Source organism: Schistocerca piceifrons, chromosome 4, assembly GCF_021461385.2.
Source record: "Schistocerca piceifrons isolate TAMUIC-IGC-003096 chromosome 4, iqSchPice1.1, whole genome shotgun sequence".
NCBI lineage: Eukaryota > Metazoa > Arthropoda > Insecta > Orthoptera > Acrididae > Schistocerca > Schistocerca piceifrons.
In genome coordinates, this window is record NC_060141.1 from 249,415,823 (window position 1) to 249,433,814 (window position 17,992).

Genomic DNA, 17,992 nt, shown 5'->3' on the forward strand with positions numbered 1-17,992 from the left:
TCTCACTCCCTTCCCAACCACTGCTTCCCTTTCATGTCCCTCAACTCTTATAACTACCTTCTGGTTTCTGCACAGATTGTAAATAGCCCTTCTCTCCCTGTATTTTACCCCTGTCACCTTCAGAATTTGAAAGAGAGTATTCCAGTCAACATTGTCAAAAGCTTTCTCTAAGTCTACAAATACTAGAAACATAGGTTTGCCTTTCCTCAATCTATCTTCTTATATAAGTTGTAGGCTCAATATTGCCTCACATGTTCCAATATTTTTACACAATCTAAAATGATCTTCCAAAATGACCTTCCCTGAGTTCGGCTTCTACCAGTTTTTCCACTCATCTTTATGCAATTCGCATTAGTATTTTGCAGCTGTGACTAACTAAACTGATAGTTTGGTAATTTTCACATCTGTCATCACCTGCTTTCTTTGAGATTGAAATAATTATATTCTTCTTGAAGTCTAATGGTATTTCACCTGTCTCGTACATCTTGCTCACCAGATGGTAGAGTTTTCTCAGGGCTGGCTCTCCCATGGCTGTCAGGAGTTCTAATGGAATGTTGTCTACTCCTGGGGCCTTGTTTCGACTTAGGTCTTTCAGTGCTCTGTCAAACTCTTCATGCAGTATCATATCTCCCATTTCATCTTCATCTATATCCTCTTCCATTTCCATAATATTGTCCTCAAGTACATCACCCTTGTATAGACCCTCTATATACTGCTTCCACCTTTCTGCTTTCCCCTCTTTGCTTAGAACAGGGTTTCCATCTGAGCTCTTGATATTCATACAAGTGGCTCTCTTGTCTCCAAAGGTCTATCTAATTTTCCTGTAGGCAGTATCTATCTTACACCTAGTGATGTGTGTCTCTACATCCTTACATTTGTCCTCTAGCCATCCCTGCTTAGCCATTTTGCACTTCCTGTCGATCTCATTTTTGAGAATTTGTATTCCTTTTTGCCTGCTTCATTTAATGCATTTTTATATTTTGTCCTTTCATCAATTAAATTCAATATTTCTTCTGCTATCCAATGATTTCTACTAGCCCTTGTCTTTTTACCTACTTGACCCTCTGCTGCCTTCACTACTTCAGTCCTCGAAGCTACCCATTCTTCTTCTCCTGTATTTCTTTCCCCCATTCCTGTCAATCATTCCCATATGCTCTCCCTGAAATGCAACTACCATATAGCAATTAGTAATTTTTTTGTATTGTGAACATGTGTGTACTGTAATTATATTGACACTTCTAACACCTCAGATAACCTGTGAGCTCTCTACAATAATAAAATTCAATTCAATTCAATTCAAACATTATATGAAGTAGTGGATGTTCAACCCTTAACAAAACAATGAAACAACATTGCTTTCACATTTCCTTTTCCAATCTGTCCTGCCACTCTTGGCAACATTTCATCCATTACTGTGATGAAAAGCAATGGTGATAGAGCACTTACTTATTTTAGCTCATTTCTCTGCTACAGCTAATATCTTCTCTCCTAGCCCAACATTTATGCAGCTTGGATTTCCTCTGCACACCTCTTACTTTCCATGTGATCAATTAAATTGGTGCACAAGTTCATAGCATTTTTGTTTTGCACATTGGTAATCTGGTTGCTATAGGTTTTTTTTATTGATTGTCATTTTTATTTGTAGTTCACTGGTGCTATTTGAGTTAACAGATTGTCATTTTGTCATTTGGAGATAGTGAGTGGGGACGTGGACACAAGAAAATGGAGTGCCAATTGGAGAGATCAGAACATTTCAGACATATTTTTCTGTTTGAGTTCAAAAGAGGGGTGATAGCTGTGGAAGCAGCAAGAAACATTTGGTGATGTATGGGATGGGGATAGTGCCACTAGACAGAACATGGCAAGAGAAAGGGCTTTAATGAGGGTCATCTTGATATGACTCTCCAGTTTCAGGAAGATCTTCATAGTTTGAAGAAGATTGCTTAAACACATTAATTCACAATGATCCATATCATTGTACTCAAGAACTGTCAAATATGATGAACTGTGAGCATTCCACTATTATGTGGTATTTTATCCAGTGGGGAAGGTTCAAGATTTGGTTGTGTTGGTACCTCCTGCTCTAAGCCAAAATCACAAAAAATTGTCAGCTAGCCGTTTGTGCATCCCTGAGTGCTCAACATCAATTGGCTCATGAACAACACCAACCATTCCTATCCTGTATTGTTTCTGGTGATGATAAATGGTGTCTTCATGCTAACATAAGGAAAATAAAGGATTGATTGAGCCCAAACTAAGCAGCAATTCCACATACAAAGATCTGCACACATCCACAAAAGATGTGCATATGGTGGAAGAGTAGTGTACTACGAATTGCTTCCCCTAAGTGTAACCATCACTGCTGACATTTATTGTCATCATTTGAGATGTCTTGCAGATGCAGTCCAAGAACAATGACAGGAAAGACTGTATGAAGTGTAGCTACTCCAAGATAATGCCCACTGGCATTCTGCTAGACTGATAAAAATTTTTTTTTAAAAGTATACAAGGACTGGGTTTGAAAGTCATTCCAAGCAACCTTCTTCACCTGATCTTGCACCTTCAGATTTCACCTTTTCTGCTCTCTATCAAACAACCTTCAAGGAACTTCTTTTGTAGATGAAAATGTGCTCTGAACATGGCTCAACAAGTTCTTTGCCTCAAAACCACATGATTTCTGCAATCACAGAATCAGAAAGTTACCCCAGCATTTACAGACTGTTGTAAATAGTGAATGAGAATATATTACAGATGAGTAATATCTCTGTTAAGCATATCTGTTCTGTTTATTAAACTTATGAAAAAATACGAGGGGCGTTCAGAAAGTAAGCTCCGATCGGTCGCGAAATGGAAACGACTATGAAAATCCGATAAAGCTCTGCACAGATGTGTTGGGTAGTGTCTCTAGTATAACCCCAGTTAGCATCACGTCGCTCTTCTCATTTCTGAGCTCGCAGTGAGTGCGTAAAGATGTCTAGAAAATAGTGTCTGCCGCCAAGTACGAGGGCCTGGTGAGAAATTTCGCCTGAAGCTATGCAGCTAACATTACATAACTGTCGTGCTGTTTCTTCTCCAAGACAATTCTCAGCCGCATTCTGCAGGGGCAATGAAGATGCTCCTGCATCATTTTCAAATGGAAATGTGAGATTACCCACAATACAGTCCGCAATTGTCTCCCCCTGAGTTTCATCTCTGGTCACATGAACCGCTGTCTTTAAAGACATTTTGACACAGACAACGAGGTGTAGGCCAGCGTGGAGAATTGGCGGAAAGCACTGGCGGCTGCCTTCTATGATGAGGCTATTGAAAAGTTGGTACAATGCTATGACAAAAGTCTAAGTCAGAACGTCGACTACGTAGAGAAGTAGCTGAAAGGTGTAGCTAATTGTTACAAGTAAAACATTTCTGATGTTCACTGTGGTTTCAATTTGGCAATCAATCGGAGCTTACTTTCTGAACAGGCCTCATACTATGAACTTATGCACCAAGCCAGTAATTGCCCACCCTATTGTTCTTTAAAGTTTCCACACTTTCCTTTTGCATATACTATCATATGTATCTTCTACACTGAGGAAAGCTACCACATCATCCATACTTCTAATAGTGATCTTGTAATTGTCTTATTTCATAAATTAGGTCCATTATGAACCTTTGTGGTCCAAAGCTATGCTTCTTTTCTCATCAGGTCCTTTCTGTTCTGTCCTGTATCTTCCTTTCTTCAGTCTTCTCAAATCTCTGTGCACAATGGAACAAAGATGTGATTTTCATACAGTTTTGTATGTTATTGTGCAAAAATATCCGAGAAGATCTTTGAAAGCAAGGTAGAAGAGGGTCTGTACTGGGAGAATTTATTTAGAAAGAATTATAAAAGTCCATGGGATGCTTTGGTGTTTAGTATAATTGCACAGATTGGGAAAAAGGAGTATATGACAAAGTTCTTAATTTGACATTTGCATATTTTGTAAACATGTCACTTCCAAATACAAAGTGTGAATGAAATACTGGACTATTCCATGAAGTTTTGGGATTGCAAATGGATGATGCTAACTTCTTGCCATTGTATTTCAGTTCACAACCATTCAACTGTCTTCAGATGAGTGTTTCGCACTGGAGATTGCTGGTTCACAATGTTAATTCTCTACCATAAATTAGTGCAGAGACACAGGCATGAAAGTTCCCTTTACATGAGTGACCTCTGTTGAGTTTCGTACCCTCTTAGAATGTTGTTCTATCTATGGTGCACAGGTTCATTTGTAATGGTGATACTACATACATACTCTCTTGGAATGAGTGCTTACAGAGTAAAAATTCACGTGTAAAATTAATAAATTAATTGTCACTAAATGTTTTTTTTCTGTAGCTATTAAGAAATCAATAGGCCTCCTACCCTATCCAGTTGAAAGCTGCCATCATGACTAATAAGATCTTCCACCAAATGTATTTCCACTCATTCCTTAATAACTGAATCAACGCCAAGATTTCTGTGGCAGAACAACTCATAGAATTCCCTACAGCAAAACAGTGCTTGAATATGGGAGACTTACTGGGCTGCAAAAGGCAAGTACTGCACCTTTCACATAGAGAGAGAGAGAGAGAGAGAGAGAGAGAGAGAGAGAGAGAGAGAGTGTGTGTGTGTGTGTGTGTGTGTGTGTGTGTGTGACCAATTTAGGCTATGCCACACGACACTGACAAGGTATTCTGCAGATTCCAGCCATCTCCAATCCAGGATCATCCTTTACCAAACTGAGAAGGGCATGTCATTGTAGGCTGCTTTGGCATAATGTTTCCTTAGGAACTTGCCTGATTTCAACAAAATATTGTCAACATATGGGAGGAATGCCCTGGACTTGAACCACTACTCCTCCTCTTGCTCATGTGGCTGGTCATGTTTCTTCTTGTTTAAGGCAATGCTTACATGATGTGGAGAATATCCATTATCTTTGAACATAAATTGTAGGTGTTTCAGCTCTTGTGCCTATCAGACACTACATGTACCCACCATATGATGGATGTCCATAGGTTGTGAGGGGTCATGGTAGTCAGATGCCTGCAAATCCAGGTCTGTATGTGTGGATTTACAGTAGATGGAATGCCTCAAGGATTCATCCATTTTCTGACTGACCTAGATGTGCAGAAATGGGAGACAGCTGTCCTTCTCCATGTCCATTGTAAACTGGATATTCTTGTGGATTGAATTCAAATGCTGCAAAAAAAAAAAAAAAAAAAAAAATGACAGGTCTTCCTCACCATGGAGCCACACTACAAAAGTATCATCTATGTATCATGAGACGCCTTTTGGTTTAAGTTTGGTTGAATTGGTGTCCTTCCCTCAAAATCTTCCAAAAAAGACTTTGCTACCAGAGGGGAGAGAGGACTACCTATGACAACACTGTCACTTTGTTCAAAATATTCACTGTTCAATAAAAAGTAGGTTAAGGAAATGTCATGATGAAATAAAAAAAGGTCATGATGAATTAAAAAAAGGTCATTACGAAACACCACTGTTATGTCAGCTATGAACTTACTGCTGGTGAGTGACAGTGAATCCGTGAGAGAACCCCTAGTGAAGAGACAGATTACATCAAATCTTACTAATAAGTCCAATTCACTGAGTTGATGTGACCTCAGTCTACTTACCAGAGTTGCAAACATGATGTGAGACTTTCCCCACAGAAGGTATCAGTAGAGAGCAAGATGCCTACCTAAGTAATATGTCAGAGCACCGATATTGCTCACAATAGCAGGTAATGGAAGACCTCCTTTGTGGATCTTGGAATGACCCAAGTACCAGAAGATTGGTAAAGACCTCACAAGAAGATTAGAAAGGAAAATGACAGTACTGTTGAATTCTTCTTTTGTTCTGCAGAAGTTGCAAAAAGATTAAGACCTCACAGCTCTGTTCCACCAAGTTCATACGGTCTTCTGAAGATCCACAAAGAAGGTCTTCCATTATGTCATCATGCCTTTTTCTCAATCTACTTTCTATTCAAGAGTGAAAATTTGATCACATTGATGGTGTTGCCATGGGTACTCCTTTCTCCCTTCTGGTAGAAAACTCTTGTGGATGACTTTGTAGAGAGGGCACTTGATATGGCTGAACTTAAACCAAAAGTCTCCCTATGATATGTGGATGATATTTTTGTAGTTTGGCCCCATGGTAAAGAAGAACTGTCACATTTTTTGCAGAACCTGAATTCACCCCATGAGAATACCCAATTCACAATGGATATGGAGAAGGGTGGCTGTCTGCCATTTCTGAACATGTTGGTCAGATGGAAATGGGGCAACCTGTCTACTACAAGCCCACACACACAGATCTCAATTTGCAGGCATCTAGCTGCCATCGCATGTCAGAAACTATGGACACCCTTCAAACAATGGTGCACCAAGCACATGTTGTGTCTGATAAAGACAACCTTGGAAAGGAATTGGAACACCTACAGTCTGTGTTCAAAGATAATGGATATTCTCCACATCACATCAGCATGGCTTTAAGGAGAAAGAAATGTGACCACCCACACGAGCAAGAGGAGAAGGAGTGGTTCAGGTCCAGGGCATTCCTTGCAAATGTCAGCAATATTTCGTCGAAATTAGGCAGATTCCTAGGGAAACATTATGTCAATGTAATGTTCTGGCCACCTACAAATATTTCCACGTTCTTGGTTCAGTAAAGAATGCTGGGATGGGATTGCAGATGGCTGGAATCTTACAAAATACCTTGTCAGCATGGCAAAGCCTACATTGGTCAGAAAACACACACACACTACACGAAAGGTGTGTTTAACATGATTGCCACACTCACCTTTCACAGCCCAATAAGGCTGCCATATTCAAGTATTTTGTTTTCATAGGGCATGTGTAGAAATGCTTGCAGTCTTATTGCACTAATGTTATTTCACATTTCTTTTTCAAAAATGGATTCTTTAGCCAAATCTCTCTTGTGGTCACATCATGAGAACACTATTAGGCTAACTGACTAAAAACCTAAAATTGAACGAGATGGGGCTATGATTACCCAAGGGACTCACAACAAGGTTAAAACTCTGGCTAGCCAGGTTTAGGTTTTCGTCAAACAGTTAAGATGAATGCTGGGATAGTTGCCTCGAAAATGACATGACCAATTTCATTATTTCCAAGATTCTATTCAGTTTGAATAAGCTCATTGTTGACTGGACATTAAACTCCAATAAATCAATTTCTTTTTGAAACTATTTTACAACAGAAAAAAATCATCAGAAAATAGCAGGAAAAAATCCTATTTATAGGTGTTAATAAATAGAGGATGAGGCATAGGAGCAAATAAAGGATGCTGAGGAAGGAACTTAGAGTCTAATGACCTATTGTCATTGCAGTCACTAAAATGATGAAATATAGTTGTTGATCAAAAAGTTTCCATTTGAGTGCATTGCTGCAGCATATATGCAATGTAGCATGACTCTGATGAGGGTATATATGCATTGACATGCAGGCAAGGGATTAGTATGTCATTCAATTCTTTCCGACATGCATATGGGAAATGTGAACTATGCCAACGTTATTAGCACTTGTGAGTAAACAGGACCAGTGTGCTGTTAGTCTTTTCTTGCCTGCCAAAGGGTAGATGCCAGTAGACATTCACTGGAGAATGAAAAATTTGTATGAGTCGGGATTTTTGTCAAAAACCACCACTGTGGACCGGTGTGCCAGGTTCCATGCAGGTCACGATTGGATAGAAGACACTGGTGGATCTGGGAGGCTAGCTTCCACTGGGAGACTCTAGCACCTGACCTATTGTCCTGATCCCTCCCCATGTGAATATCATGCCATCAGTCCCTTAGAAAAAGGCCTTGAGGGATCAATTATTCCTGTTGGATGAGTAGGTGCAGCATGTAGTTACAGACTTCTCCTTTGATTGGAAACTTTTTAATCATTCCTTCTATCTCAATTGGGCAACATTGGAAGGGGACACACACACACACACACACACACACACACACACACACACACACACACACACACACACACACACACACACACACACAAAAAAAAAAAAAAAAAAATTGCTGCCTCCCGCAACCTTCCGCTTCCACCCCAACCCCCACCCCCTCCCCCTCCCACACACACGCACAAAAGACAAAACTTCTCTACACACAAGTTATTCAGATAAGTTATTAGACACTCCTTAAGTGAGCACTCTGGTCGCTTTGGGGTGTTGTGTGTAGAGTAGAATTTGTACCAGGGAGTCATGGCACCTCCATTGCTGACATAAGTCATGGTGTTTACCGAGTGAGGTGGCACAGTGGTTAGCACACTGGACTCGCATTCAGGACAATGGTTCAATCCTGTGTCTGGCCATCCTGATTTAGGTTTTCTGTGATTTCCCTAAATCGCTTCAGGCAAATGCTGGGATGGTTCCTTTGAAAGGGCATGGCCAACTTCCTTCCCCCTCATTCCCTAATCCGATGGGACTGATGACCTTGCAGTTTGGTCTCCTTCCAAAATCAACTCAACTCATGGTGTCAAAGTGGTGAGATGGGCCAGTTAATTCTGCAGAGTTAGGCTGGTAAGATAGGTCAATGTGGAGAACTGAGTGAATGGCAGACAGGAGCCAGCATGTTAGGGCATACCCCTGACCATACTGTAAATTAAGTTATCTAATTTGCTGCTGTATCAGTGCAAACTGGTCAACATTTCTACAAGGAATTGTGTATCACACACAGCCTTGTAGCATGGCTTAAGAACAGTGGACTGGAGATGTGTGTCACACCTTGACAACTGCAACTGATTTCAAGTGTAAAGGAATTGTTGCTGATAGTGATAAGAGGTTCATTTCAACCACTATCTGAGTGGACACTGCAAAGGGAAAAGCATTCATTGGACATTTGAAGATAGGTACCTCACAATAGCCCTTGCTCTCTGCATCAGTGGACCAAACAATTCAGAAACTGATCAGTAGCTGACTTGAACATATGCAATGTTGCCTGACTGGTCACAATTTTACCTCTTTTCAAATGATACAAGGCATCAAGTGCACTAACTGCCCAATAAGGCATTTAAATCATGATGTGTGGAGAATGTATAAGTAGCTCAACCTGGTAGTGGTTCTGCAATGTTTTCAGGGTATTTTTCTGCAATGACTTGGGCCCACTCCTTCATGTTACCATGAATGTGAAGCAGGTGTTTATTTTACCATTCTCAATGACCAAGTACTGCCCTTCCTTCTAGATCTTCACTATAGCTTTACTAATAGTGTTACTGAATACATTCCATCATCCAAGATAAAAACTACCATGTTCCCAGTGCTGTACATACATGTTCCAGGTGTGACAAACACTCAGGTGCCCTGTTGCATATTGTCGGGTCCACAAAATTAGCTGGTCATGACCCCACAGAAAATGTCTGGGTACCATTCGAAATAGCAGGTGAAATGGAGCAATCAATATCCCCACCATTTCATAGCTAATCATCCATGGTGGATTCATCCAGATATGGTATTCCTGAAGAGACTTGAGGGCTCTCTCCCTTTCTGAACTGATACCACTATCAAGGTGGTGGTAGGTGCTATTAGTGAGATGTCTCCTGGGGATTACTAATTTTTTGATCTTGTTTACTTAGTTATTTAAAGTTCAAACCTATGTTGCTCTTTTGTTTTGCTTTTTTACTCCCTCTTCTGTTTTGTTTCCTTCCCTAAATCCTACATCTTCTTTTAGTTTCTTAATAGTTAGTCATTGTCTACTGATAACTGATATCTGCCATAGGAATTAGTGTTATGGTTAATTTCTTATGATATTAATTGTTTGAGAATCACTTTCTCCATACTATGCCCAACTGTAAAAATGCTAATTCTTGAATTTAAGATTTTATTGGCTTATCAGTACATTTTGCATGTGTCCCACTATTATTTATAAATGATTGTTTTATTCGGTATCCTCAGTAGTTTCATAGAGTAAGGCTACCAGGTCACACACACAAAATGTTTGACTTGGCACATTATATTAGCTAGTCAAATAGCAATGATTCAAAAATTTCCAGTCTCGTGCTGTTTGGTTTGATAATAAACTTGTTGTAGCAGTCAAAGAGCACATATATTAACCATTAACAGCCCTACTGCCAAGCTGTAAGAAAAATTTAAATGATTCTGTACACATTATACCACATTTACTGGTATTTGCAAGAAGCCAAATAAATGTCTCCACCATGGGTTCAGTTAAGAGATATGGCACAATACTTTGATAGTGTCTATCTAATATATTCCCTGCTAATATTTTGCATTAAAAAATAAAAAAATAAATAAAAAATTACAGTAACACACTGAGAGAAATGTGTAGTATTCATTGCTTTTATTTTGAATTGATAAGTGCTTGTCTGCACTAGGTTGTTGTTTAAAGTTTCAATAAAAATGTGATTTTCATTTGCAATAATGGACTGAATGTTTTGGGATGTGTGCTAATCTTGCATCTCAGTGGTTTTTAACTTGCTTTTCATAAAATAAAGTACTATTTAGATTTTGTATTTATAGATTATTACAGTTTTATGAGAACTGAAAATTATTCCAACCTGAAAGCACAACAGCAAGAAAAAGCACTATGAAGGAGCCGGAGAAGAGACCCACTTTGAAAGTAATCCAGGGGCTTCGTTGCTCTCCAAGAGGTGGTACACGCAGTCGTTTCATAGCTCTCTGTCGATCACCACCCTCTAGTTCCAGAGTCACAGTTCCTTCTGTTTCTGTGATTAATCGATCAATATCTTTGTTGGTGTATATGTGTGATGTTTCCACATTTTCCTGTCTCCATCTTGCTCCAGAGTCAACTGATAGCAGCTACAATGAAGTGACAGTATAATGACAGAGATATTATCAGCACAAATAAATTTGTTAGAAAGTTTTATTGTACAAAAAGTGTTCCATTTTTATTTTTGAGGCAAATCGAAGTACCATAATGCCAAGAAATTTCATTTTTAATATTTACAATAAATCTTCAATAAATTTGGTAAAGGTGGCACTCCTTACCATGGGATGTATTCTGTGGCTGTCATCAGTTGGTAAGAAACTGTCCTATGTACATCTTTAGAATTCCATATCCAGTAACATTTTTTAACTAAAGTCACATGGCAATCTGGGATTGAGCTGAGAAAGGAAAAGGTTTTGTTGGTTGTCATAAGGACTCAGATATGGCAAGTTAGGTTCTGTTCATTTTACAGAATAAAATGTCATATTTTGCCAAGAAAAGATGGAAAAGATAATTTATATTGTAGGGAAATCAGACAGCATAGTATCTTACACAGTGAGTAGGCTGCAGTATATGTACACATTGATTCTAACATCCTAGTTTTGCTCTATGCTGGACATTTTATCTTACCTGTTAACTGGCTACTATTAAATCAATTCAAAGTGCATATTAGATAAGACTATCTAACAAGGTTGTTAATTTTGTGAATCCAGTTCATAATTAGAAAGAGGAAGAAGAGTGGCCGTAATGACAGTGAGCAAAGCTGGATGGTGATCAAGGAATAAAAGATTAGGTAAAGCATAGTGGTCATAGAAAGAAAGTGAGGGAAGAAGAAATCAAAAGTGACAGAGACAACTACACGTGGGCAAAAAAATTTAATACAGTGTGGACACCTAGGTAAGAAGATGCTGTGTAATGCTTCACAGTAGGCTGTGTGTGTGGTTGAAAACTGTAGTCTGACAAGATAATCACCAATAAACAAATAGCATGGTATTGTGCATGAAGTATTATGGATTAGACAGATTTGTGCTTTTGAAGTAAATTTTGTTATGGCTTCCTTAGAATCCTGTCTTGCCATCAGCCTTCATCCATCATGATAAGTAAAACATGCATACTTTATTATAGTTCTAACACAAAACATTTATCAATGCAGTGATCTGCGCATTGATGTGAGCACCAAGAAATTGTCTGGGAAGTTTTGTTAGCTAAATTCATAACCATGTTTTTGAAGTGATACACTCTACATCTTTTATACTGGTCAGTCTGTAGGCAAATCCTAATTTGGAAAGTTATGTTGTCTGTCTATCAGATGTGCTCATACCAGTTGCTGCAATACTTCACTATTATAAATTTGATTGGTTCTGCTTTTATTTCTTGCCATACCTGCATTTTCTTCTCATAATTTCATTTCTGCAGCGTTTATTACATCTACAGTTTCTTCCATGCACCCAAAAATATCACATAGGATTGCTGGAAGATTGATAGTTTTATAATACTGTACTCTTTTCTTGCCTGGTCTTATTTTTTAATATTATGTGGTTGATGGGGCACAATCTTAAATTAATCATTAGTTACTTACTCCAGCGACCCAGACATGGTTATATGTAAGCCTCTGTCCAGATTACTATACATATACCCAGTTCTTGGCTTATAACAATGTTAACATTTGTACATCTCTGCCAATATCTTCATATATCTGTTTCTCATAAACATCATGCCGTCTTTCTCCAGGCCTCATGCCTGGTACAGTTCTCCTCAAATATTGTCTCATGATTATATTTATGACCACACCAATGTGGTCTTTTCTTTCGGTTATTAAAATTTCATCATTTTTTATTATGCTTGATCTTATAAAATCTTCTATTAGCTGTATAGGAGTCTTATAGCTTTTATTAATTTTCTAGGATAACCATTACTTTTCTTTGCAGTTGAAAGTTTATTTCTGTTTACATTATCCAATTCATTTATGAATTTTGTAAAATGTATGTGTGAATGTAACTTGACTCATAATGTTGTCACAATTATCTTTTGTAGAAGAAGCACAGTCTTTAGTTGATAGTCCCTTCATAGGTTCAGCATGTTCACATCAACAAGAATTTCAGAAATTGTTTTAAGTTTGATATTTATTACTATATTAAGTGTTGAGAACACATACTTCTGCTTTTTAATGGTCATTAAACTTACCTTTCTTGAACAAAGATAATACTTCTCTTTTTTCCATGCATCAATTATTTTACTACCTTACCAGCACTGATGATAATTAACAAGGTGTAGCATCTTTGTGTGTCACATATGTTATTTCTGTTCCCTTTTTACCCTTGTTAAGATGTTTACTCCATTTGACCTACAAATTTGTCCCATGTGTGTTGTGATGCTTTAATTACTTTTTTGGCATATTCTTTTTTCTTTCTATTCTGTATATTCTGAATTGTGTGTGTGTGTTTTTTTAGTGGTTCTCCAATTTTCTGTATTCAGATAAACAGATAATTTATGCTTCTTATGTTGTTCTTTTTCCTGAGGGCTTCGATTACATCTTACCTACATGCTTGCACATCATCTCCAAGTAATTTTGGCAACCTTTTCCAGTAAATATTCCTTCAAACTTGCTATGCTTTCTTGTTGTAGTAAGTGCACTTGCACTTCACGCTCTACATCTATCTGGTGGACAGTGTTGTTGAGCTTCATGGTTATTCCGTTATCCTCCTCCCCCCCCCCCCCCCCCCCCCAAAAAAAAAGGACAGAGCTCAGCGCGTACTCACCAGTACTACTAAAGTGGTACTCACCTGAAGATGGCCAGAAAACTCTGCGCCAAAATATCGTGGCAGGATGTTACTGACATCCGGCAGTTCTCCCATGTTTTTATGGAACGGGACACCTTTTACTGTTAGTAGGCCTTACTGCCACATCTTTTAAAAAATCCTTAAAAATCTGTGCATCTCTGAATCGAATCTTGAGCTTGTCATTTATTAGAAAATAATGTATACTTGTAAATATCCCTTCTCCAAAAGAAGATATTTGTGATTCATGCAACTAAACTGTTTAGCTTCATTGCCATTGTTTTTGTAATGACCCTCCTTGAACGTCTATGTTGCAATAAAACTGTCCATAGCATTAAGTGTTTGTATTATTAATCTAACAATGGAAAGTCCAGTTTGGAACGTCAACAATATTGTGAAAAGGGAGACTGCTACTCACCATAAAGATGGCACATTGAGTGGAGACAATCACAACAAAAGGACGATTACAAATTGAGCTTTCAGCCAAAGCCTTCTTCTTTTCTGAAGGAGAAGGCTTTGGCTGACAGCTCAATGTGTAACAGTCTTTTCATTGTGCCTTTCTGTGACTCAAAGTGTAATTATTACTGTGAGTAGAAGTCTATCCTTTTCATAATATTAATCTTTCATAGCAGATGTTTGCAGGTTATCAGTCTCTTCTATCTTTGTCTCTTCAGGGACATATATTTGTACTTTGGTAACCTAATGATGTAATCATTCAGTTCTTTGATTCATTTACATTTTTCTTTGTTTTTGTTGGGATTGCAACTGGTACATTTCCTTCTTCAGCTTTCTTTCCAGTTCCATTTATTTAGATTTGAGTCTCCTCATGTTCCAAGTGACATTATTCGATCTGCCTATTGCTATACTGGCGATCTTCACAAAAGTGATCGGCAACCTTCTGGGCAGCTCAACCAAGTCTGCAGCCTACATAGTCCATGCACACCTCAGCAGCATGGACTCGCTCCATTGCAGTAATGGACAGATGCCAGGTCGTAGTTCCAGCGCTAGTAGAGGCTGCCTCTTCCAAAGGAACTATTCACATCTGCCACACACACACACGACTAGAAAATAGTGATGTGAGTATTCTGCCACTGACCACTGTAAAGGTTGGCTCCAGAGCTACACAAGTCAGTTCTTCCAGCTTTGAGAGCCTCTCCTAGCCCTCAAGTGGGTACTATTCACCCCATCATCTTACGACACTCACAAAGCCCATCGTAGGAACCAATGCCACTGTATTCAGCCTTCATTGTTGTTCCCTTGGTGCAATCAGATTGTATCCAGGATAGATTTTTCTGTTCATATGCTTGGTGTTATCATGGATAGCTTATTTGGACTTAGAATATTTTCCATACAAGTGTATTTGTCTATGAAGATACTAATTGTTTTACTTTGTCAGATTCTGGAATCACCACACTGACAAGTCTTCACACCTGTGAGACACTGCAATGGTGATTTTGTTATTATCATTGAAGCAGACGTTTCTTTCATTGGTCAATAAACATTGTAAACTTGATCACCGTTTCCCTGTGTCAGTGTGTGTGATCCATCATGTATGATTCGAGTTCTCTTGTCCTTTCCACCCTTTGGTCACTAATTTTTAAAACAATTGCCAGGAAATGTTTTATAACTCTTGTTGGCAGTTTAAATGAGGAACTGTGCTCAGAGTACTGAATGCTAACCCACAAAAGTTGCCGACAGACTGCACAAACTGTCACTTTCATTGTCATAATAGCCAAATTGCCTGAAATGTAATATGAGTTAGTGCCTAAACTTTCCTGGTCTCTATATTTGGTCCCTTAAGATTTTTCTCTGAATGACACGACATACCTACTGTAAATATGTTAAGCATTTGATGTTATTACTTTTAAATATACACTCAAAAGCTACAATATGTGTGTGGAATTTTAAAGATTACATTGAGGGACAAAAAACAACTTTTACAAAGGACATGTTCTGTTATTTGTTTATACTTACATATATAGCAACACTGTTATTGCAAAAAGAATTGTAAATAAAAATAGATAGTTTTTTAAAATGTAAATTTAGCTTCCTTTGAGGAACTTATTTTTAGAGCAATTAAAAATGTTAAACTTTAGTAAAGTAATGATAACCGAAAACTATAAAATATTCTGTTTAATGATGGTGTTTGACTTTTCATCTGTAACATTGCACATTATTTCATAAAATGGTACAGATCCTTAAATATAAATAAACATGTTATTATAGACAGAAAGTAAATGCATTCTTTTTAAAGAGAGCACTCAGTACCACAGGCGTAAATATTTTCTGACAGTCTGATTTCATTATATTATACCAAAAGTCACACATTTTGAGAAACAGCACAGTGTTACTCACCTTATCGTGTTTTTTGAGGATCTTCCGAAATCCTGTGAAATTCAAAGTCTGATAGTTTTGCAGGAGGATCAAGCTTAGGTAAAATTCACTAAATGCAAGCTTCAGCTCTTGTACTTTCCTTGCAGGAAGACTAGGCTTAGCTTCACTTGACCTGAAGACTGATTTGCTGACTTTGCCATCTACAAGTGCAGCTGTTTTGAGTTCACTCTGTAATGCAGCAAATTTTCGTGTTGCTTCAGCTAATTTTTCTGCAAATAAAAAACACATGGCTGACAATTTCTTTCATTTTTCTTTCAGAGAAACAAGATGAGAATACAAATCACTATTTTGTTATTACCAGAATAGAAAGTATTGATTTTCTTCAGTTCATTGTCACAGTACTGGAAAAAGTGATCATCAAAATTGGCAAAATGCCTTGTGAGAACCTCAGGCTCCACAAGTTCTGCTGAAGGTGCTTCCTCTACGGTGTTATAGAGCATCATTTTCATTTCCTGCAAGAAAATGCCAACATTTAAACTCTAGCTGCTCTGAATGTCCCACAGAATGTTGTGAGATATATTTGAAAGTGTAGACCAACAACTAACACCTTAAAAAAAGAAAACTATTTATATACTGTCAAGCAAAGTAGTACTTAGCAAACTGAGCATCCATCACCATGTAAAGAATGATAATATTAATGTAAGGAACTGACCTCATAGCTGATGTACTGCTTTCGCCATTCTGGAGTAATATGAGCTGCCAAGTGCTCGGCAAACTTCATTGTGATGTTTATTCAAGCATCCTGTTATTGAAAAATAGTCACACAGTATAATATATGCTGTACATCACACAAATTCATATAATATTCTATGATACTGTGGAGGTTATTGTGTAAAGAATAGTAACTGAACAGCAGAAAGAGTATTTGAAGAGTGTAGATAAAGTCATTTGAAGGAGGAAAGAACACACAAAGAATATTCTGAACAGTTTGTTTGGAGTCTTTTCCTATAGCAAACGTTACAGTTATAATAATAATAATTATTATAATTATAATAATAATTATTATTATAATTATAATAATAATAATTATTATAATTATAATAATAATAATTTCAATCATGAACATAAGATTCTTTTTTCAACATTCATAAATGGATATTCTCAAGAACACTGCCAAGTGTGTTGCCCCATTGAATTCAATGGTTTCATCAGATCACTGAAGTTGAGCAACATTAGAAGAGGCTGGCACTCGAGTGGGCAATCACCTGGGAGTGGAGGGGGTTGTGATGGGGAAGGGGAGGGGGAGGGGAGAGATAAACCATGTTGTGTTAGCTACTTTCCTTTTGTCTTTAAGGCAAAGTAGAGGAGAGGTGATGGCATAAGGACCCTAACAGCTGGTCTTGGCATCAATATCCTGGATTAAATTCCAAACTTCTCTGTAGGAGTGAGGGCATGTGATACTGTTGGTTGTGATCTATCTGCCAGAGGGAGACACTGAGCTCAGCACCCCTTTGGTGCTATTTGAGAGGATTAGGCAATGTGCCAGCAGTGGGTTGCACCCTTTCCCTTCATCTATCATCAGCATCCAACACCAACCTCCACATCACATACACACATTACAGTCACCTACATAGACACACTTAAATACATTGTGTGTGTGGGCTAGGAAAAACATTTCCAATTAGGCAGCTGAAACTGCCCTTCAGGGTCTCCCAACAGACAGTGCAAAATGACTTTACTTTCATTCAAACAGAGTTAGTGCTACAACTAAATACAGGTTTTTTGATGAGGGTTGCAGAAACATTCATGCAAATGCTCCCCCCCCCCCCTTCCCTCCCCCGGATGAGTTCCACTATATTCTATATTCTGTTGTTTTGTTAGTGTTTTATTTGACTGCCAATTGAGCTTCTTTTCATGTTCCTTTAACAAAGATACTGTGTTCTTATTAAGTACGAAAGAGAGACAGAATAGTTCACTTTCGATGGGTGATGTGGACATCAAGATCCAATTAGCTGACATGTAATATGTCAGTCTCTAGCACTGAGTGAAAGAAATTTAAAAATTCACTGTCTGAATAAGTTTTTACTCCAAAACATATTCTTCAAATTTAGAAATTAAACATCATATACTGTTATCTTATTTTAGGTGCACCAAAAGGTATTGTGACTTTTCATA

At 38.0% G+C, this 17,992-nt stretch overlaps 1 protein-coding gene across 2 annotated transcripts in view; it reads right to left on the minus strand.

The window, feature by feature from the left end:
- The window catches only part of LOC124795059 (xenotropic and polytropic retrovirus receptor 1), a 265,327-nt gene that overhangs the window by 57,948 nt on the left and 189,387 nt on the right, over positions 1-17,992 (minus strand). For both annotated transcript variants that reach the window (XM_047258858.1, XM_047258857.1), the window contains exons 2-5: positions 16,530-16,619; positions 16,176-16,329; positions 15,839-16,086; positions 10,537-10,798 (exon numbers count right to left, since the gene is read on the minus strand). In XM_047258858.1, the coding sequence (XP_047114814.1) occupies positions 10,537-10,798; positions 15,839-16,086; positions 16,176-16,329; positions 16,530-16,598 (733 nt within the window). In that variant the 5' untranslated portion in view covers positions 16,599-16,619. The remainder of the gene's footprint in view (positions 1-10,536; positions 10,799-15,838; positions 16,087-16,175; positions 16,330-16,529; positions 16,620-17,992) is intronic.